Below are 24,187 nucleotides of genomic sequence, written 5' to 3' on the forward strand. Positions count from 1 at the left end.
TGTATCCACGTCGTTTAGTGATGCAAAAAGTACTTAATATTCTCCTTTTGAATTAGGTTTTAGTAACAGATCACCAACACATGTGTACCTTTTTATAGTATATACGGAGTGAATGTATATACCTGGGGTGTTTCTCAATGTCGAGTACGCTTGCTCGGTAGCACATGTCTTCCGAGTCACTTGCTTCAGAAGCGAGGCAAGAATACTTCCTGGCATTCGGAAAACTGTGGGTGTTTCTCAATGTCGAGGAAGGATGCTCCAGAGCCACTATTTCAAGCATACTACGTAATCGAGTGCCGTCGAAGAAGTACTGTTCGAATCCAATGTCCAGCATACTTGGAATTCTACCGAGCCCGGCGTACTTCGTTTGGAGAAATTTCGAGGCTGCACATGTGTAGACTCCGCGGTCTTAAAATCCCCACAATGCTTTGCGCACGGACCAATTTCCCCAAATCTGTGGCGGAAAATGTAAGGCGGGGCTTCTCATGTGATGCACACCTGCACACTTGCTGCACATTATCCCGCTTATTACATGGCCACATCCAGGGGCGGTTCTAGGGGGGGCCAGTGCCCCCCTAACACTGACTTTGGACCCCCCCTGTGGCCCCCCTAAAAATGAAAAAAAAAAACGATTTATTGGCTGACGGAATAGGCGGAAGTAACGATATTTGTCATTCTAGTCGGACCCATTAGAGCAGGGGTCTCCAACACGTCGATCACGAGCTACCGGTATCTCGCAAGCCCTCACTTTACAAATATGTTTTGTTTTTTTAACGCAAGCCATCATCGCCACGGAGGAGCACACCTTTATCTATGTAATGTGTTGTAAACAATAAAGAAATCATTCCAATGTGTAGGCTACTATAGGACAGTAAAAAAAGAAAAAACTGTTTGAAAGAGGAGTGATTAGTAAAATATGCATAAATAAGAAGATAAGAATACTATAGGTAACATACGATAAGAATAAACAAGTTTAAATGATTTGTTATTGGTTGTGATCATACTCTAAAGATGTTTTGATTATTGAAAAGTATTCAGCTCCCTTTCATCCGAGTGTTGAGAGTCGTTGCTTGCTTTAAAAGTAGCACAATTCATGATGTCAAACCTTGGAAAGTATCTATATCCCAGCCCTAATGGCAAAGGAACTGCACACTGAATATGTGTCGCCGTTTGATGTCGATGTCTGGACCGCTATATCGTTGTGTATTTCTGGCCCCTCTTCTGAAGCTTCCTATAGCTCATTAGGATGTCCCATTTCACGTGTCTCCATTGTCTGTTTTATTGATTAATAATAATCATGTTTAATGTGTGCTCTCAGGTTACAGATGGACCCCAGATTGGGATCCGGCTATTTCTAACGGCGACGGCGTTCCCGTTTTAATCGTCCGCCCTCTTGCTCTCGTCTTCACCTTCATCGCTGCATTCGCTGTGCACCACTTCTATCCAAATGTCTTCTTCTACGAGTAAAACCACTGTGGTGTTCATGGTCTTATTTATTAAAGGGCTCAGATCGGGGTGTCAAATGTACGGCGGTTACTTTGCAAAGTGTAAAAAGGTGGTACTCAGATCGTGTACTTGAGTAAAAGTAGAAGTACTCAGATCTTGTACTTGAGTAAAAGTAGAAGTACTCAGATCTTGTGCTTGAGTAAAAGTAGAAGTACCAGAGTGTAGGAATACTCTGTTACAGTAAAAGTCCTGCATTCAAAATGTTCCTCAAGTGAAAGTAGAAAAGTATTATCATCTAAATATAGTGAAAGTAGCGACAGTAAAAGTAGTCGTTGTGCAGATTGTTCCATTTCAGAATAATATATATGATATGTTTTATAATGATTGATAATGAAGTGTTCTCAAAGCTGGTGAAGGTGCAGCTAGTCTGAAGTACTTTGTAGACTGCAGGGTAGCTGGTGGATTTACTCCAGGTGGAACTGAAGTCTGATTTAACACTTGATTAGATTTCACATCATTCATCCACATCTGTGAAGTCACTAAAGGTTTTAAATACATGTAGTGGAGTAAAAGTACAAAGTAGCATACAATGGAAATACCCAACTAAAAGTACCTAAACATTTTACTTAAGTACAGTACTTGAGTAAATCTACTTAGTTACTTTACACCTCTGAAAAGGTGGGATATCTACCCCTTCTTCCCCAACAGTTCCCACTTAAGTTTGCATGGTTCAGGATTGATACACAGATGTGGAAATGAATGTAAAATAAGTTCTAGATCTTCAGTTGTTTTGATCATAAAGTTAAATACTATTTCGTGTTCAGTTCCAGATATCGATGACTACCGTACTTTTCGGACTATAACGGAGCGTCCACACTACAGCTCCAAAAATAGCTTGGAGCTGGGCGTGTCTGGAGCTTGGGGATTTTATTCAAGCAACACGGCCAACAACCAATCACATGAATCTCCCGCCCCCGACATACAAAGCAAAAAACCCCGGGGATTTTATGCGAGCAATATATATATAAACTCCCCAAACAGGCGAAAACCTACCAGTTTCCCCCACTGTCTCTGCCTCCTCCCTCCATGCCTGGTTCCTCCGGTTTGTATCCCGGGAGGTGAAGAGGGTCTGGTCATACAAAACCGGGTGATTCGCTACGGCGATAGTTAGTTTCTCCTCCGACTTTTTTTGAAATATAGAAATGAACGGCGGGATATCTCTCCCAGCTTAGACGCGGTTTGATTGGCTAGTGCTTCAGCTGTCAGATTTTGGGAAACGGGATTTGATTGGCTGGCGCTGGCTACTCCGGCGTCCAGGCGACCAGAAGTTGAACAATGTTCAACTTCTGGTCGCCTGGGTCGCCTGAGACGCCTCGCTCGGCTACCCACAATTCAGTTCGGCGAAAAGCGCGGCTACGTGACGTCACCCCATTGAAAATGAATGGGCAGCTTGGAGCTGCTTGGAGCTTTCGACGCTGTAGTGTAGACGGGCCGTAACGCAGCGTCCACACTACAGCTCCAAAAATAGCTTGGAGCTGGGCGTGTCTGGAGCTTGGGGATTTTATTCAAGCAACACGACCAACAACCAATCACATGAATCTCCCGCCCCCGACATACAAAGCAAAAACCCCCGGGGATTTTATGCGAGCAATATATATATAAACTCCCCAAACAGGCGAAAACCTACCAGTTCCCCCCACTGCCTCTGCCACCTCCCTCCATGCTGGTTCCTCCGGTTTGTGTCCCGGTAGGTGAAGAGGGTCTGGTCATACAAAACCGGGTGATTGCTACGGTGATAGTTAGTTTCTCCTCCGACTTTTTTTGAAATATAGAAATGAACGGCGGGATATCTCTCCCAGCTTAGACGCGGTTTGATTGGCTGGCGCTTCAGCTGTCAGATTTTGGGAAACGGGATTTGATTGGCTGGCGCTGGCTACTCCGGCGTCCAGGCGACCAGAAGTTGAACAATGTTCAACTTCTGGTCGCCTGAGACGCCTCGCTCTGCTACCCACAATTCAGTTCGGCGAAAAAGCGCGGCTACGTGACGTCGCCCCATTGAAAGTGAATGGGCAGCTTGGAGCTGCTTGGAGCTTTCGACGCTGTAGTGTAGACGGGCCGTAAGCCGCGACTTTTTCCCCCATTTTTTTTTGTACAGCTAGCGGCCACTAGGGAACCTCCTACATCTATGGATTTTACAGGTAAAATTAACCACCTTCAACGCTATGGGCTCTAGGACCGGTCCGCGCCCGCCACGGAAAAGAGCGAGACAGGTAGCGCGCCAAAGTAAAAGTGGAACCGAGAGACAGAACGAGAGCAAGACAGACGGACAATTTAGCTGCTGCGGCTTATATGCCTTATAGTCCGAAAAGTACGGTACATGTTGTAGATACACTGTGAGTAAATGATAATCTGAGGTATTAAACTGTTGAAATTGCACTTATTTAGTTGTTATTTATAGGTTTTCATGCTATGATGTTACTGCTTATGCGGCCACTTTAGATCAAATGTGGCGGTACAGGGTCATTGAAATAAGTTAGACACCCTTGACTTAGGTGAAGATGGAGCTAATTGACACCGTGTTTTTCTATATTCAAGCTTTTAAGACGTGTGATATAATTGTGAATGCATTTAACCTGCTTACCTCTTTAAAAAGGGACACTGCTTGCCATAGATTTCATCCATCAGACTCCATGTTTTGGAGGGAAACATCACCATGTCCCCTCTTCTTCATGTCTCTTCTACATCAACATGTGTCCCCTCTTCTTCATCAACATATGTCCCCTCTTCTTCATGTCTCTTCTACATCAACATATGTCCCCTCTTCTTCATGTCTCTTCTCCATCAACATGTGTCCCCTCTTCTTCATGTTTCTTCTACATCACCATGTGTCCCCTCTTCTTCATGTCTCTTCTACATCAACATGTGTCCCCTCTTCTACATCAACATGTGTCCCCTCTTCTCCATGTCTCTCCTACATCAACATGTGTCCCCTCTTCTTCATGTCTCTTCTACATCAACATGTGTCCCCTCTTCTTCATGTCTCTTCTACATCAACATGTGTCCCCTCTTCTTCATGTCTCTTCTACATCAACATGTGTCCCCTCTTCTTCATGTCTCTTCTACATCAAACATGTGTCCCCTCTTCTTCATGTCTCTTTTACATCACCATGTGTCCCCTCTTCTCCATGTCTCTTCTACATCACCATGTGTCCCCTCTTCTTCATGTCTCTTTTACATCAACATGTGTCCCCTCTTCTTCATGTCTCTTTTACATCAACATGTGTCCCCCCTCAGCCAATAACTCCTCACTGTAATGTCGGTGGATCGAGCTGAAGGAATTTGTATAATCGTGATATTTATGACTTCCTTATGTTCGCACCACCAAAGCAAATCCCTTGGATGTGTAAACCACAGACTGTATATATAAAAGTATAAACGTACCAACAATAAACCCGATTCTGATTAAAAACATGTCTTTATTTTTACGTTTCAATCTGCCGGGACACACGCAGGGAAGTAAAGCAGTACGTTTTTTACACCTATACAAAACCAGGAAGTGTATGAGAAAGAAACAAAGGAAATGTTTGCCCTCACACGTCTCTCTCTTCGACTGAGAATTATTCTCGATCAGTAATACGAACAGGAAATCCTTATTACAAAAGTAGCTCGAAATATTTCTCGGTATTTAGAGTCGTTCAGAAACGTCCATTGATCCAAACACACACACACACGTTGTGACTCCTTGCTGTGTGAGTGTGCGGTTAGCGTTTCTTTTTTGTTTTGCTCCTTTGCTTTTTGTTCATGTTGCCACTGGGGGGGGGGGGGCGCCGGGTTCACCGGTGGAGCCCCCAGCCTCTTGGTTTTGGCTTTTTTCACTTTCTCCTTTAAGGCCTCGATGTCCAGCTTGCCTTCCGTAGAAACTGTGGCAAAACAAAGGAGAGGTTAGATGTGTCCCCTCTTCTTCATGTCTCTTCTACATCAACATGTGTCCCCTCTTCTTCATGTCTCTTCTACATCAGCATGTGTCCCCTCTTCTCCATGTCTCTGAGTGAGAGTTGTATAGTGGTGGATTTAGCCTTTACAGACCATTTACATGCACTAAAACCTATATAACACTACAGGAAGGGAAACCCACACCAAGCAGAATAGCACCTCTTTAAAAACGTCTAGAGACGGGGTGGTAAGGACGACCTCATCCTGATGTCTGGATGCAATAAGATGTGTTCCTACCTTTAGCTGATTTCTTCATCAAGGGCTTCTCTTTCGGAGGAATGAAAGCCTTGTTACGCTCTTCCTGCTTCTTGGTCAGCGCCTCGGCCTGTTTCACCTGAGAGAGGGAGATAAAGACAGTCCGGTCAGGATTGTTTAACTACCTCACGCTAATTGAGAAGCTCCTCCACCGGCCGGAGGTGAATCCACTCACCTTGACCTCCTCCATCTTCTTCCTCTTCTTCACACTTTCACGCAGGAAGAACTCTCCGGTGGCCAGCTCCTTGTCCACCTGCAGGAAATCAATGTTAAAGTAAAGAGTCTCAATATCAGGGTTTAAACGAGGAGAACGCTCCTCTTTTTCACGTCTTATATAAAGTAAGATCCAGAAGATCGTTACAATGCCGGCATTTTATGTAGTTATTTATAACATGTCATTTTAATTAATCACGAGTGATACCACTACTGCAACTACCATCACCACCACTACTACTACTAATACAACTACCATCACTACTACTACAACTAATACAACTACCATCACACTACTACTACAACACCACTACTACTACTACTACTGCTACAACACATACCACAAAAACTAACTACAAACTACCACCACTACAACTACCCACTAATACTACTGCCACCACCACTACTACTACACAACAAACAACACACCTACTACTACTACTACAACAACCACTACTACGACACCACTACAACAAACAACGACCACAACGACCACGACGACTACGACGACGACGACAACAACCACCACGACGACGACAACCACCACGACAACAAATACCACAACAACTAATACAACTACCACCACTACCACTACAACTACCACTAATACTACTGCCACCACCACTACTGATACTACAACTAATACAACTACCACTACCACCACTACGACAACCACCACCACGACGACGACAACAAAGACCACAACAACTACCACAACGACCATCACCACCACACGACGACGACGACGACAACAACCACCACGACGACAACCACCACCAAACGAAGACAAACGACCACGACCACCACCACGACGACTACCACGAATACGACTGCCACCACCACTACTGAGACTACAACTAATACAACTACCATCACCACCACGACTACAACCACCACTACTACTACACCACTACTACTACACCACTACTACTACTACTGCGACGACAACAAATACCACAACAACTAATACAACTACCACTACCACCACTACTACTACAACTACCACTAATACCACTACCACCACTACTACTACTACAACTACCACTAATACAACTACCATCACTACTACTACAACTAATACAACTACCACTACCACCACCACTACCACTACTACTACTGCTACAACAAATACCACAACAACTAATACAACTACCACTACCATCACCACCACTACTACTACTATTACTACAACTAATACAACTACCATCACTACTACTACAACCACCACTACTACTACTACTGCTACTACTACTACAACAAATACCACAACAACTAATACAACTACCACTACCATCACCACCACTACTACTACTGCTACCACTACTACTACAACAAATACCACAACAACTAATACAACTACCACTACCATCACCACCACTACTACTACTACTACTACAACTAATACAACTACCATTACCATCACTACTACTAATACAACAACAACTAATACAACTACCATCACTACTGCTACTATTACTACAAGAACAACCACCAATACTACTACTACTACTACCACTAATACTACAACAAATACTACTACCGCTAATACTACAACAAATACTACTACCGCTAATACTACAACAAATACTACTACCGCTAATACTACAACAAATACTACTACCGCTAATACTACAACAACTACTGCTACCGCTTGGATTAATAAAGCGCTTGATTGAAGAGATATACTAAACAACAATATGAATAAATAGCTATAATAAGCTAGCTGCCTTAATGTAGCTTTGTACATGTATTTCTAAATAATAACCGTGTGGTTCTTGTCCCGACACACATGAGCATACGTGTGATAAGCCATGTAATAATAGAAACATTATAACTGCATATTTCCCCCTGAAATGTGTAAACACGTCATCAGAGCAGCGCCTCCTCACCGCGTTCTCGGGCTGCGCGGGGGGGAACGGCGTGTATTGTTTCTTCACGCTCTTCTTCTTGGGTTCCCGGCGCTTGGCCAGGTTTTTGTGGCGGAATTTGGGCAGGAAACGTTCCCAACTCTGAGAGCGCAGGTCGGTGTCTTTGGACAGCTCGCGTTTGATCATCAGAGTCTGCAGGCTCGCAGAAAAATGGAAAGGGGGTAAAAGTCAGTCATGTTGAAGCAGTACATACGGCTTAGTGTTGTAAACGCAGCAGAAACACAACACGAATGTCCCGTCTGTTAATTACATACTTTATACATCAGCCATATATATATACACACACACTGTATTTAGAACTAGGGATGCACGATATTGGAAAAAACTCATATTGTGATACAATAAAATACAGGAATGGAAGAAAAGTAGTGCTGTAGCGACGCGTCGACTTCAAAATATCGTCGACGACATATTTCCGCGTCGACGCGTCGCTACACACACGTGGGTCACCCACAGCAACAAGCAGTTCTAGCTGTGGTGGCTACCATTAGCAGCTAGCATTTGCTCTTTTTACATGAAAATGGAATTATGGATTATAAATTCAATCATTTTTTTATACATAGACGTTAAAAACCTATGGATTAACCGATTCACCCGCGTTTTTTCTCGTTTTAATGCCATTGAACACGTCTTTTGATCAGATTGACAGCTACGGCGGTGAGACGATCTCCCTAGAAGCTCTGTAAAGGTACGTGTTGTGATGACTGTATTTGCTTCCCCTGTCGCGAGTCCGGATCGCTCGGTGATGATACTATATACCTACATAATCTGTGGAGTCTCATCTTTAATCGGATGTCTTGTATGTGCAGCTACGATAAGTAATAAGGGTACTTTTATCTTGAGTTCTGTGCCAATGTCCATTTTTCGCTCAGGGGTCATTTAGATGCTTCTTATGAGACTTGTGTTTTGTTTTGGTAAAAATAGTTTGTATCGGCAATTAGCTGAGATTATTCCCGTTAATCTGGTATAACACATTAATAGGTTCTTAAATATTAAGATCCCCTGAGACACAGTGTCGTGAACATTTTTTTTTTTACATTACGTTTTTTTTACATTACGTTTTTTATGAATTGAACAACAGAAAAATAATCGTTAGATTAGTCGTTTTCGAAATAATTGTTTACCCCCAGCACTAAAAGTAGTTTTTGTCCGCAAACCATCCTTTCTAGAACTTTAATGCTATTCAATTGGTATTTTTATTAACAATGTTTAACCGGATGAAGGATTTAATGGCGCGTTTCCACTGCAGCGGCGAGGGTGTTTGGGGTGGCCAATAGGGTGACCACGGCCACCCCCCAGCTCCGCCACTGTCTGTGCACAAACTTATCTCGTGCCCTCATTGGTCATGTGCGCGTTCGTGTGTGTTGGAGGAGGGGCTCTGTGAGGAAGTGGCAGATTTTTTTTATGTGAGCATAACCAATAACCTACCATAGCCAACAACAAATACATTTTACTATTTTATCTATGCATATTTTTGTATCTCTCCAGTTTAAAACGATATGTCTGGTTTACTGTCCTATAGTATACATTGGAATGATTTCAAACCTGTTTTATCCCAATCATTATAAAGGAGTGCCTTGGAAATATGTGTTTACATAAATTGTGATCAAAACGTTTGAGACCCACTGAGATAACTTAGACTAAAGTGAACTATCTAAACACTCAGAGTCCTTTACCTCACTGAGCTGAAGTTATCAGCCTCAGTCTGACTGGAGAGGACTCTCCTCCACATCATTGTAGAAACATCTTCTTCTTCCGTTAGCACAGCTAGCACCAGATGCTAATAACAACAGCGCCCTCCCTTTCTCCCTTTGGCTGTGAGCTGCGGTTGCCAGATAAGCCAACATCCCCCATTTTCATCACTTGCAGCGCCCATCGTACAGGGCGAATGAAACGTGTAACCGGGAAGAAAAGGGTGTTACATTTACTTAATTATGAATGTTGTTACATCAAGGCCGAAAATTAGGATGAGCACCAACGGTCAAAACATTTGTTTTCCCTCCCAGAGCTGTCAGCGCAGCGCCTCCACAGATCTGGCGCCCCAGGCGAACATCTATAACGCCAGTGCAACGGGCCGGCCCTGGTCTCAGGTTACGCTGTAGGAAGTGTAGGAACAACGCTACATTTCCCGCCCCGCCGCAGTCATGCAGTAGGCTACGGAGAGCGGAGAGAAACATTTCCTCAGGAATCGAAAAGCGGAACCGAAATTCACATTTCTAAATGATGCCGTTGGAATCGAAATGTTGGAACCGGTTCTCGGTACCCAACCCTAGTGTTGTGTGATTCATGCCCTCCGCTCCAACGCCATATACTTACTCTTATTCCCAAGACTAGGAACACGACCAACTGATGGTTATTTTTACAACAAAACTCACCTTTTCAAACTGGCCTTTAATGTGAGACGAATGCCGTGTCTCGTGCTAAATATTGTTTTATTAGCTCCATTTTGGTGTATTTATTTGTACCACTGTAAAGGGTCTTTGAGCAGTCACACAAAATGGCTGCTTCAGGGTTTTGTTAGATAACGATACATTTAAAATCTTGTAACTAGTATAAATGGAGTCTATGTTCACATCGAGTGATTTTGTGATGCATGCCCTCAGCTCCAGGTCGAGCCAGCCTTGGCGATCGAACCCAGAGAGATTTATGTCAGTCAGGAGATCGAGAACAAGGATGGAAAATATCTTCATCGGGCATGCATCACATATCTGAATATCTGCAGGTTCCTCCCGGACGTCTGGACTCACCTTGATGTTGTAGATGGGGTGAATGTTCTTCATTGTGTCCATCACCACTTTGCGTACCTGAACAAAAGAGATGGAGACATCGATTATCTAAAGCAGTGGTTCTCAAACTTTTTTCAATAATGTACCTACTTTGAAAAAAATATTCCACCACGTACCCCCTGATCAGCGCAAACACAATTAGTTAGGGACAAAAAGCCTATAAAGAGCTGCAGCACAGCGCTGACAGGGAGGCAACCTGCAGCTATTACACTTTGTGTTTTGAAATATGTGTAACTGTTAATATAAAACCCACACTGCTCAAACTTCGTTACTTTTCCTAAAATTAGTATATTTATTTATTTAGGGGCGTGGGGAATGAAGATAAAAAGATATACGAGCATTTTATGAGCATGGGATTTTGACCCCATATATAATTTTGACCCCGATTTTGACCATATGATTTTGACCCCTCATATGCTGCGCTATATTTTGCAGCCACACGCTGTTGCCAAGCAACGCTTATTGTTTAGGTCCTTTGATAAGCAGGCAGTCATATCATTAGCTAGAACTAGCTAGATCTGATAGATTTGGACATAAACGCGAGTGAAGTCTAACGGGACGCGAGAGAGAGATCAGATCAGCTGCTGACGGAGAACACGCAGCTCTGCCTGATCACAGCTCCCCGCTGTGACGGACCGTTGAGCCGAGCAAAATACACTAAGAGTCAGACCTAACACACTTAGCTAGCTTATCTACTCTGGAACTAGCTACACTAGTTTTAAATATATTTATTCTTTACTGCCAGGTCACTTATTACAGGTTCAGCGAGCTGCACGAGACTGACGGGCTGTCAGGAGAGGGAGAGGAAAAGAGAGCGTATCCAGAGTTTCTGTAAACCTTTGAAGAAAGTAGTTGATCTACTATTAGTAGTTTGTTTAAATGCATTAATTATGTTTTGTTTTTTTCATTAACATAATACATTTCACGTACCCCCTGCAGTACTCCAACGTACCCCTAGGGGTCCGCGTACCCCCATTTGAGAACCACTGATCTAAAGGTCGTCCATCCTCTGCTCTCTATGTGATAATTAAAAAGGCAATAAACAACAACATTAAAAGCATTGAGCTATATTGTGCAACAGGAACACAAGTGGCTTTAAGTGCACCACTAATCACCGTTAATATTCACATTAATTATGTGACCGTCTGTTTCATGTAGATATTTAATGGCTCTTTTTACTGCACTGTTACCCCTCGATTCCACCGGGTCCGTCTGCGTCGCGTGACGGACGCACCGGATCGCGGCCACTCTAGTCAAAGGGTGCGATTCCACCAGACGGGCTGCGTCCCAGAAGCGTCTCGGCGCTGGGCTCCGCTCGAAATAGGATGCAAGTTTATTTTCGACGCGAGGCGTTGCATAGCGCCGGGCAGGAAGTGGAACGGTCAGAGCATCCAGTCAATCCCCAAAATAAACGAATTTTGCAGATCCTATCCCTCCGTAGTCTTTCAAGTAGGAGGAGAAATCCCAGCGTTCTCCTCCGGTTTACAGGCACTGTGTAAATTATATATATTACATCACACGTCACTTGTTAGACGCTTTTATCCAAAGCGACTCACATACTCAATACTGTGGGCAACCCCCACAGGAGCAATTTGGGGTGAAGTGTCTTCAGGGACACAACGACATGCTGACTGCAGTGGGGTTTGAACCTGTGACCCCCTGATCCGAACACCAACGCACTAGCCCACTGCGCCACACGCCTATTATATAGAATAATTGTGATGATGAATGCATTTTTTTACCGCTAAAGTACGGCTACACATATTTGATTCGTGCCGTTTATAACTGGAATATTACAATTATTACTAACTTCGTCTGTACAAAGTAGCCTGTCCAGGAAATAAGTCCAAATCAACAAAAACTGCGAGCCGGCACGCAAGACGCTCCGCTTCTGAAACGCGCCCGGTGGGGTTTGACGCCGGACCAAAGCCGGCACCACGCAGACGGACCCGGTGGAATCGAGGGGTGAGTGTACAGTTGTACTATTATGCTGCTGTGTTTATTGTATTTTGTAACTGGCACAACAATTTCCTTCAGGATAAATAAAGTCTCATCTATCTATCCATTTTCATTAGCATATGCAGACAACAGTTACAAAAATTGCAGATTTTTACAATTTTAGGGTTTTTTGAGGATGTTGAATCAATTTCTGACATTTTCAGGCAAAGAAATGGCAGTTTTAACCAGAAAGTGGGCTGATCTCTGTGGAAGAGCGGCCAACACTGCAGCGGTCGGTGAATGCCGCTGAAACACATTAATAAACGATGAACCACGGCACTCTGGAGCAAAGTATAAGGTTGGAGAAGTCGTTATTTAATTTAATCTGTCTTCGTGTGATTAAAAGCAACACGATCATCGACCCGACGCCGTCCCCCATTGTTGTTGTTGTTGTGAGCGCCGTTGGGGAGAAAAATCAGTGACGTAAACGGTGACGTCATGACGCAGCAGCGGCAGCACCAGTCGGGCTCTGGGCGGTGTGAACAAAACGGGGGCTGAAATGAAGAACCGGTTCCGAACCAGAAGAGCGCAAGCACGGAGCTAGAACGGGAACCGCGTTGGTGTGAAAGCGGCAACAGAGGCTTTGGGGATAGTTCTCACCTCCTTCAGACCGTTGAAGGGCCCCAGGGCCGACACAGTGTTTCCTTGCACCATCACATAGCAGTTGGTCAACAACTCCAACGCCTGGAGAGAAAAGGGACACAAACAAAAACGCTTTTAACGCCTGAGGTAAAATAAAACTGCTTTGTTCAAAAAGGTAAACGTTCAAACATTGAGCGGACGGGAGGCAATGCTGCCGCCATGACATAGTTGCCCTTCTTCAAGCCCAAGTTTGCACCGCCTGCACTCTACTCCACTCCGACATCAGTATGTAGTGTCTCTACTTTAAAGAGTCCTCTCCTGCTGATGTTCAGGTGTATATCAGTATGTAGTGTCTCTACTTTAAAGAGTCCTCTCCTACTGATGTTCAGGTGTATATCAGTATGTAGTGTCTCTACTTTAAAGAGTCCTCTCCTGCTGATGTTCAGGTGTATATCAGTATGTAGTGTCTCTACTTTAAAGAGTACTCTCCTGCTGATGTTCAGGTGTATATCAGTATGTAGTGTCTCTACTTTAAAGAGTCCTCTCCTGCTGATGTTCAGGTGTATATCAGTATGTAGTGTCTCTACTTTAAAGAGTCCTCTCCTGCTGATGTTCAGGTGTATATCAGTGTGTAGTGTCTCTACTTTAAAGAGTCCTCTCCTGCTGATGTTCAGGTGTATATCAGTGTGTAGTGTCTCTACTTTAAAGAGTCCTCTCCTGCTGATGTTCAGGTGTATATCAGTATGTAGTGTCTCTACTTTAAAGAGTCCTCTCCTGCTGATGTTCAGGTGTATATCAGTATGTAGTGTCTCTACTTTAAAGAGTCCTCTCCTGCTGATGTTCAGGTGTATATCAGTATGTAGTGTCTCTACTTTAAAGAGTCCTCTCCTGCTGATGTTCAGGTGTATATCTGTTTTTAAAACGGGACTCACTTTGAGTGTGGAGCCTTTTGGGCCAATCAGCCGCTGTCGTCGCTTCACAAACCGCTCTCTGTTCCTCACCAGTGTCCCGATTTTGATGATATCACACGCCATATCGTCCAGTAATATCCGCACGGCCTGGAAGCAAAACAGATGTAAGAACGGGGCGGCAAGACATCGCAATAATCAGAAACTCAGCACCCGCAAAATCAGGCAGATGTCGCATCACAAGATAAACGTGGATTTATGTAAAAATAAACTCTTATTTTGGGGCTTCTTGGCTTTCAGAACATTACATTTTCATTGCCATATTCAGACGAGAAATACATTTTGAAATTGATTCAAAGTCTCTTTCGGGGGTCGATGCGACTGATTTTGATCGAGCAGATATCACAAATGTCTAAAAGCAGGAAGAGAAAACCTTCTGCCGTGTGGCATGTGTTGTAAAATGCATCAAGGCAACAGTAATCACAACTCCTCGAAGACTTCCTGAACCGTTACCTGTTCGAAGGGAACGCTCCGTGCCAGCAGCTTGATGAGATCTCTGCCTCTCACGATGGCGTACGGGTCGTACGTCTTCTTCGAGGTGCAAACGGAGATGCTTCCCTCGATCAGATCCAGAGTGGCTTTGATGTGCTGGGAAGATTCACAATACACAGCATTAGAACATCACCAGGTGCTTCATTTAAAAACATGGAGTTACGCTCTGCCAGTGTTGTAGTCAAGTCGAGACCAAGTCACTCTGGAGTCCCCACTCGAGTCCGAGTCACCAAGGGAGAGTCCGAGTCAAGTCGAGTCCAAGTCACTCTCGAGTCCGAGTCACCAAGGGAGAGACGTAGTCGAGTCCGAGGCCAAGTCCGAGTCACCTAAGAAGCGTCCAAGTCATGTTCGAGTCATCATTACCTATGTTCGAGTCCGAGTTCGAGTCACAAGTCTTCATGTATTAACCTTCGTGGATATATGTGTTGAAATGTAGCTGCTCCTCTACATTGCTTTTATCCTGTCATGTTATACTAATCTGTCGATTGAACTGCTGTGAAGTGTAAATGAGTTTAATATGTCTAACTATATTTAAAATTAGTTGCCTTTTAGAGAAGTGATTATATTTGTATGCCAATATTTTTCTATGGTAACGTTTTCGTTTTGCACTTTTATTTTGATAGTAATAAGATCGGGACTCTTATTTTGAAGGAACTTTTACTGGTTAAATCGGTTTACTGATAAAGATTTAGCCCCAGAAAGCACATGGCTACTTAGCATGCAAAGTTAAGTAGCCATGTGCTTTCGTGTTATCGGCTGAATCTTTATTTATTGATTAGATCACGTTACTCTGATGATAGTGTTCAAGACAGCCTAGATATGTCTGAACTGGATCCTTAGAGTAATGTGTGACGGAGCCTTCTCTTCAATCTTGTTTCCACATAACGAGCATTTTGCTCTTTTCCAATGTGGAAGCAGAATGTGTGAAAGCATGCAGCACGATGCGGGGTGTGTCTCTAGACATCTCTAGACTGGAACAGCGGGGCCCAGTACGTGAACTCGCCTCACAGGTGCACATGCCAGGATAGAGGACATCAGACTCCAGAGAAAACTTGCTGGAGTCCGAGTCCAAGTCAGAGCGTCAATGTACGAGTCGAGTCCGAGTCATCGTGGGGGGAAAAATTCACGAGTCCGAGTCCAAGTCAGCGTACGCGAGAATTCACGAGTCCAAGTCCGAGTCGCGTCAATCAGTGCGCGAGTCTGAGTCGAGTCACGAGTCCCGAAAATCGGCACTCGAGTCCGACGCCCTGTCACAATTCCAACACTCATATCTTTCAAAACTCAACTTTTTACATTTGACCTTTAATCTTCTACCCAACACCCCCTCCTAACTGTTCTACTTGGCTTAGTAGTTATTTTATTTGCTTGTAAAGTGTTATATATATATATATATATATATATATCCAATGTTCTATCATTAAGGAACTAATCCAGGCATATTGGAGGGAGGGGGCTCAGGTAGAGATGAATAATACTTTTTATTAATAGTATACATTGAGTCAGTGCCAAAAGGTTTTGTTCTTGTTGATATCTTAGTGCAGAGGTGCCCAGTACGTCGACCGCGGGGGCAATGCTGGTAGATCGAGAGTCATTCATAAAATAAAAAAATCCAGCTCCGTTAAAATAGACAAAACAGGTTTTGATCCCGCCCCCCTGCCACTTAATTCAGGAGTTTACTTGATGGCCAGAAAAAGCGACCTATCGCTTTCCAGCCTGTTAACCCAGAATGCAAAGCGATACAAAATCAGTCAAGTGCCGGGAAAACTCAAATTAAGTTAAAGAGACTCTTAACAAAACGAGTGCGGGACCGAGCCAGAAGCTAAAGACACTTCCACCCAGAACGGGAGGAAGAATATGTAGTGAAGTCACATTCAAAGGTTATTTGCCTTATTTGTAAAGCAAGCGTCGCTCTGCCAAAGAGAGGCAACGTGGAGAGGCATTATCGGAGTGTTCACAAGGCATAGCAGCGACTTCCCTCCGAGTAGCGAGTTGAGAAAGGTCATGTATTATTGCTACACAAACATTATCTCGCAGTCTTAGTGTCGGCAACTCGTTTCTAACATGCAAAAAGACAAACAAAATGCGTCTATGGTCGGTGTATTTTCGACCTTTCCAATCCAGAGTTTAGCATGTGAGGGCGGAAACACGAGCTATTTGTCTATAAAAAAAAAAAAAGTGCTCCACGTCCAGACGGAGGAATGCACCGGGTTCCACTGTCTTTCTAGCAGCTCTGTAGCCCCGTCCACGAGGAACGTTTCCCCGTCAGGTGTTCTGTTTGCTAGCAGCAACCCACGGAGTTAACTCCATTATACAAACATGGGTTATGATTAGAGGAAACTGAGTTATTTAGTTTGTTAAAGTTTCAGCTATTCTGTTTACAGTTCTGTCATCACATTATTTAATACCATTTGTTAAAACACTGTTGTTTCTTTTGATGTGAAATATTATGTATTTAATTTAAATAAAAAGCAATGTTAATTTTGTTCACAATTTGTTAAGTTAATTTAATAATATATGTATTTTTGAATCAAGTATTCATCTTTGTCTTCATTGTTAGTTTCCACATGCCTAAAACAACCGCAAGCTAAATCTAAAAGTTGATGGCTAAATAAGAGCGTTTGAGAAATTGTACAAGGCGTACAGTAATAGTCCGAATAGTCGATTAATCGATTATCAAATTAGTCGTTTGTTCCAGCCCCATTGTAGATATCCCATGTATAAATAAAACGTCTTATTCAGCAACCCTTGCAATTTTATTTTTGGTTGGTAGACCTCGGTGAGCTGGTCATTTCAAAAGGAGCTCACCAGCCAAAAAAGTGTGGGCACCCCTGTCTTAGTGTATCCTTTACTACTAAACCCCTCGAGTATGGTCCACTTGAGGGCAACGGGTGAGTAAAGAGCGACACCTTGTGGTCAATCCTGGTAACAAAATGGCAACTGTGGCATATTATAGACAAACGAAGTTCAATTCCTCGTGCATGCAGACATTTGTTACAAAGAAACGTCCTTTTAATAATATAGTAATGACTTACTACTTCTCCTAAGGCCTTCTCCACCAGCGGCCAGCACTCCTTCAGGTAGGCTTCTCTGTATTTGGGGAAGAGGGTGGCGAAGCTGCTTTCCTCCATCAGACCGCGGGGGTTATCGTCCTTCGTGAACGGCGCCTCTTTCCACCCGTCAGGAACACTCAGGAGCTCAGATTCCTCCACTGAGGACACAGACAATTCGGTTCTTCAAAACAACAATCTAAAAATAAAGTGTCTGTGGTTTTGCCTTGATGTGAATTCAAAACGAATAAAACCAGGAACCAGTGTTGTAAAGTAAGTAAGTCGATTTACTACAAGCAGAGGTGGGAAGTAATGAAGTACAAATACTTTGTTACTGTACCTAAGTACATGTTTCTGGTATCAGTACTTTAATCCACTACTTATTTTTCTGACCAATTTTTACTTTCTACTTCTTACATGTTGAACTCAAATACCTGTACTTTCTACTTCTCACATGTTGAACTCAAATACCTGTACTTTCTACTTCTCACATGTTGAACTCAAATACCTGTACTTTCTACTTCTCACATGTTGAACTCAAATACCTGTACTTTCTACTTCTTACATGTTGAACTCAAATACCTGTACTTTCTACTTCTCACATGTTGAACACAAATACCTGTACTTTCTACTTCTCACATGTTGAACTCAAATACCTGTACTTTCTACTTCTTACATGTTGAACTCAAATACCTGTACTTTCTACTTCTCACATGTTGAACTCAAATACCTGTACTTTCTACTTCTCACATGTTGAACTCAAATACCCGAACTTTCTACTTCTTCACATGTTGAACTCAAATACCTGTACTTTCTACTTCTCACATGTTGAACTCAAATACCTGTACTTTCTACTTCTCACATGTTGAACTCAAATACCTGTACTTTCTACTTCTTACATGTTGAACTCAAATACCTGTACTTTCTACTTCTCACATGTTGAACTCAAATACCTGTACTTTCTACTTCTCACATGTTGAACTCAAATACCTGTACTTCTACTTCTCACATGTTGAACTCAAATACCTGTACTTTCTACTTCTCACATGTTGAACTCAAATACCTGTACTTTCTACTTCTCACATGTTGAACTCAAATACCTGTACTTTCTACTTCTTACATGTTGAACTCAAATACCTGTACTTTCTACTTCTCACATGTTGAACTCAAATACCTGTACTTTCTACTTCTCACATGTTGAACTCAAATACCTGTACTTTCTACTTCTCACATGTTGAACTCAAATACCTGTACTTTCTACTTCTTACATGTTGAACTCAAATACCTGTACTTTCTACTTCTTACATGTTGAACTCAAATACCTGTACTTTCTACTTCTCACATGTTGAACTCAAATACCTGTACTTTATACTTCTTACATGTTGAACTCAAATACCTGTACTTTCTACTTCTCACATGTTGAACTCAAATACCTGTACTTTCTACTTCTCACATGTTGAACACAAATACCTGTACTTTCTACTTCTTACATGTTGAACACAAATACCTGTACTTTCTACTTCTCACATGTTGAACTCAAATACCTGTACTTTCTACTTCTCACATGTTGAACACAAATACCTGTACTTTCTACTTCTCACATGTTGAACTCAAATACCTGTACTTTCTACTTCTCACATGTTGAACTCAAATACCTGTACTTTCTACTTCTCACATGTTGAACTCAAATACCTGTACTTTCTACTTCTTACATGTTGAACTCAAATACCTGTACTTTCTACTTCTCACATGTTGAACTCAAATACCTGTACTTTCTACTTCTCACATGTTGAACTCAAATACCTGTACTTTCTACTTCTTACATGTTGAACTCAAATACCTGTACTTTCTACTTCTTACATGTTGAACTCAAATACCTGTACTTTCTACTTCTTACATGTTGAACTCAAATACCTGTACTTTCTACTTCTCACATGTTGAACTCAAATACCTGTACTTTCTACTTCTTACATGTTGAACTCAAATACCTGTACTTTCTACTTCTCACATGTTGAACTCAAATACCTGTACTTTCTACTTCTCACATGTTGAACACAAATACCTGTACTTTCTACTTCTCACATGTTGAACTCAAATACCTGTACTTTCTACTTCTTACATGTTGAACTCAAATACCTGTACTTTCTACTTCTCACATGTTGAACTCAAATACCTGTACTTTCTACTTCTCACATGTTGAACTCAAATACCTGTACTTTCTACTTCTCACATGTTGAACTCAAATACCTGTACTTTCTACTTCTTACATGTTGAACTCAAATACCTGTACTTTCTACTTCTCACATGTTGAACTCAAATACCTGTACTTTCTACTTCTTACATGTTGAACTCAAATACCTGTACTTTCTACTTCTTACATGTTGAACATCAAATACCTGTACTTTCTACTTCTCACATGTTGAACTCAAATACCTGTACTTTCTACTTCTTACATGTTGAACACAAATACCTGTACTTTCTACTTCTCACATGTTGAACTCAAATACCTGTACTTTCTACTTCTTACATGTTGAACACAAATACCTGTACTTTCTACTTCTTACATGTTGAACTCAAATACCTGTACTTTCTACTTCTTACATGTTGAACACAAATACCTGTACTTTCTACTTCTTCCATGTTGAACACAAATACCTGTACTTTCTACTTCTCACATGTTGAACTCAAATACCTGTACTTTCTACTTCTTACATGTTGAACTCAAATACCTGTACTTTCTACTTCTTACATGTTGAACTCAAATACTGTACTGTACTTTCTACTCCTCTCATTCTCCAAACAGCTGGTTCCTTTAGTCTGAATGTGTGTCTGGTGCGTGGTCATTATTCTTTAGAGTCACTGCGTGCCTATTGGTTGGAACACGATCCGTGTATCCATCACTTCCTGGTCTTCTCTAAAGAAGAGAGGACCAATGGAAACGTTGTCATGTTGCCGTTGGTCACCATGGAAACATTCATTAGCTAACAATGACATTATTGTTCTATTGATATATTAGGGAGGTCAGGTACTCTTTAAAGCAGCTGCTGGTTATGGGTACTTTTTACTGAAGTACACTTCAAAGCTCTTTACTTTTACTTGAGTAAAGAAGTTTAGTCAGTACTTCTACTTTCACCAGAGTATTTTTAAACACCAGTATCTGTACTTCTACTTGAGTTAAGGATGTGTGGACTTTTGACATCTCTGACTACAAGTACTGTACTTAAGTACAATTGTGAGGTAGGCTACTTTTACTTTACTTGAGTATTTAAATGTTATGCTACTTTGTACTTTCCATGTATTTAATACCTTTAGTTACTTCACAGATGTGGATGAATGATGTGAAATATAATCAAGTGTTAAATCAGACTTTAGAGTAAATCCACCAGCTACCCTGCAGTCTACAAAGTCATTCAAACTAGCTGCACCTTCACCAGCTTTGAGAACACTTTGATGATCAATCATTATAAAACATATCTTGTATATTATTCTGAAATGGACCAATCTGCACAACGACTACTTTCACTGTCGCTACTTTCACTATATTTTGATGAGAATACTTTTCTACTTTTACTTGAGGAACATTTTGAATGCAGGACTTTTACTGCAGAGTATATATACTAAGAGTATTCCTACACTCTGGTACTTCTACTTTTACTCAAGAACAAGATCTGAGTACTTCTACTTTTACTCAAGTACAAGATCTGAGTACTTCTACTTTTACTCAAGTACAAGATCTGAGTACTTCTACTTTAACTAAAATACCAGATCTGAGTGTTGTGGCCAGGGAAAGGAGAGTGTGGGGCTCTCTGCTGGAACTGCTACCCCCGCGACCCGACCACGGATAAGCGGGAGAAGATGGATGGATGGACCAGATCTGAGTACTTCTCCACCTCATGTTAAAGCTAATACATGCGTGCCTTGCAAAACATGTCAACAAGGTAGAAATAGACGACAAAACTCAGCTCTGACTAGTAACAAATGGGTCATTAGGTGTTAAATACTTCTGCTAAACTCGACAATATTAATCACTTACTTTGGCTTTTAGTCTTTTTTGAATTCTTTCCTTTTTCACTCACGCCGTCTCCGGTGGAGGACGCCATTGTTGTTGGAGCAGGAGCCAGTTTGTTCTTCGTTGGTGTTTTTGGCAGTTGACAACCAACGTTCTGGAGCATCATCGCCACCTATTGGACTGGAGCTTTAAATTGACAGAAAGCGAAATAAAACGACATTAATCAAAATGATTATATATTATACACTTGTAAACGTTTAAATAAACAAGGTCATATTTAAAATTAAATTTAATAAAATACTACCTCTGATGTATTACAGAATAAATCCCACTATGTAGAAGGGTCCAGTTTCTTCTTCGCTGGTGTTTATTGGCAGTTGACAACCAACGTTCTGGAGCATCATCACCACCTATTGGACTGGAGCTTTAAATTGACAGAAAACGAAATAAAACTAAATCATAAAAAGATATACATTATGTACACTTGTAAATGTTCAAATAAAATATTACTTTTGATGTATTTCAGAATAAATCCCACTATGTAGAAGGGTCCAGTTTCTTCTTCGCTGGTGTTTATTGGCAGTTGACAACCAACGCTATGGAGCATTATTACATTACATGTCACTTGTCATACTCAATACTAATCCCCACAGGAGCAATTTGGGGTGAAGTGTCTTGCCCAGCTGACTGCAGTGGGGTTTGAACCTGTCATGTCTTTGAGATCGTAGAGATGAGGTCTGGATTCGATCTTGATTAAAAAAAATCTTTAAATACCTCCAGCTTAGAAGCTTGATGATGCACTTTGGAGAAATGTTGAAACCATGAGAAAGAGTATCATATCAGTTTTAAGCTGCTCATACCATGTCTATTCACACACACACACACACACACACACACACACACACACACACACACACACACACACACACACACACACACACACACACACACACACACACACACACACACACACACACACACACACACACACACACACACACACACACACACACACACTTCTCTCTATCTCACGGCATCTGAATTAGACAACATGCATGTTTCTCTCTCTCTCTCTCTCTCACACACACACACACACACACACACACACAAAATAGTGTGTGTGTGAGCTATATTATTTTCTGTTGGATTTACCGTACTTTAAGTAACAGAAAGTAATTAAGTTATTTTACTTTTATTTTTTGATACTCCTTATTTTGTATTGTAACCCTACCAACCCTGTACATTTTGACACACACACACACACACACACACACACACACACACACACACACACACACACACACACACACACACACACACACACACACACACAGATGGTGAATTTACATTTTTTATTATATTTGATCCTAACCAGTACCAAAGGGTTAAACGTCAACATAATACATTGGTTAATATATAATATGTTTTAATATTATAATGAGAACAATGTTCAACAATGGTCCGTCTCTCTAAGAACGTAATTGATAACACAATTAGGGAGGCGTGTGGTGCAGTGGGTTGTGCGTTGGTGTTGGGATCAGGGGTGACAGGTTCAAACCCCACTGCAGTCAGCATGTCGTTGTGTCCCTGAGACACTTCACCCTAAATGGCTCCGGTGGGGATTGCCCACAGTTTTGAGTATGTAAGTCGCTTTGGATAAAAGCGTCCAACATGTCATGTAATGTAATCACAATATATCCGTCAAAATGATCTGAATAACTTGTATTTTCCAAAGCGTGCAGCTCTATCACATACAAGATGGCTGCTGTGTCTTTGGCTCCTCTCCAAGTCTGCCTTTTTCCCGTTTTATTTCACTTTTCACCGTGTGCTTTTCAGTTTTATTTGTTCTATGTCCTATATATATATATATATATATATGTTTATGTTGCTCTGTTGGAGGAACCTGACTTCAGTTTTTCATTGACATACAGTGCAAAAAAGTATTTAGTCAGCAACCAATGTCTTAACATTTAAAAAACGTTTGAAACATTTCAATAATATTTGTCCTTACAAAAATCTAAAAAGTAACTTTTTTTGTAGGCCGAGTTGAGATGTCCTGCACCAGATGTGGGTGAGAATTTATCAACATTTACAGTGGGGCAAAAAAGTATTTAGTCAGCCACCAATTGTGCAAGTTCTCCCACTTAAAAAGATGAGGCCTGTAATTTTCATCCTAGGTACACTTCAACTATGAGAGACAGAATGAGAAAAATAACAAAAGTTCATCTCAATACTTTGTTATATACCCTTTGTTGGCAATGACAGAGGTCAAACGTTTTCTGTAAGTCTTCACGAGGTGTTCACTGTTGCTGGTATTATGGCCCATTCCTCCATGCAGATCTCCTCTAGAGCAGTGATGTTTTGGGGCTGTCGCTGGGCAACACAGACTTGCCACTCCAGGACCTTGAAATACTTCTTACGAAGCCACTCCTTCGTTGCCCAGGCGGTGTGTTTGGGATCATTGTCATGC

At 41.8% G+C, this 24,187-nt stretch overlaps 1 protein-coding gene across 1 annotated transcript; it reads right to left on the minus strand.

Annotated features, from left to right (window-relative positions):
* Window positions 1–5,111: 5,111 nt before the first annotated feature.
* Window positions 5,112–21,851, minus strand: krr1 (KRR1 small subunit processome component homolog). The gene is given in 11 exon segments (XM_034077062.2): window positions 5,112–5,267; window positions 5,269–5,366; window positions 5,677–5,773; window positions 5,870–5,947; window positions 7,797–7,967; window positions 10,583–10,639; window positions 13,220–13,303; window positions 14,134–14,259; window positions 14,623–14,757; window positions 17,694–17,869; window positions 21,742–21,851. Coding segments are annotated over 11 exon segments (1,149 nt in total). The 5' UTR covers window positions 21,809–21,851; the 3' UTR covers window positions 5,112–5,207.
* Window positions 21,852–24,187: the final 2,336 nt, after the last annotated feature.

The sequence above is a fragment of the Pseudochaenichthys georgianus genome, unplaced genomic scaffold (assembly GCF_902827115.2).
Source record: "Pseudochaenichthys georgianus unplaced genomic scaffold, fPseGeo1.2 scaffold_1265_arrow_ctg1, whole genome shotgun sequence".
Lineage (NCBI taxonomy): Eukaryota > Metazoa > Chordata > Actinopteri > Perciformes > Channichthyidae > Pseudochaenichthys > Pseudochaenichthys georgianus.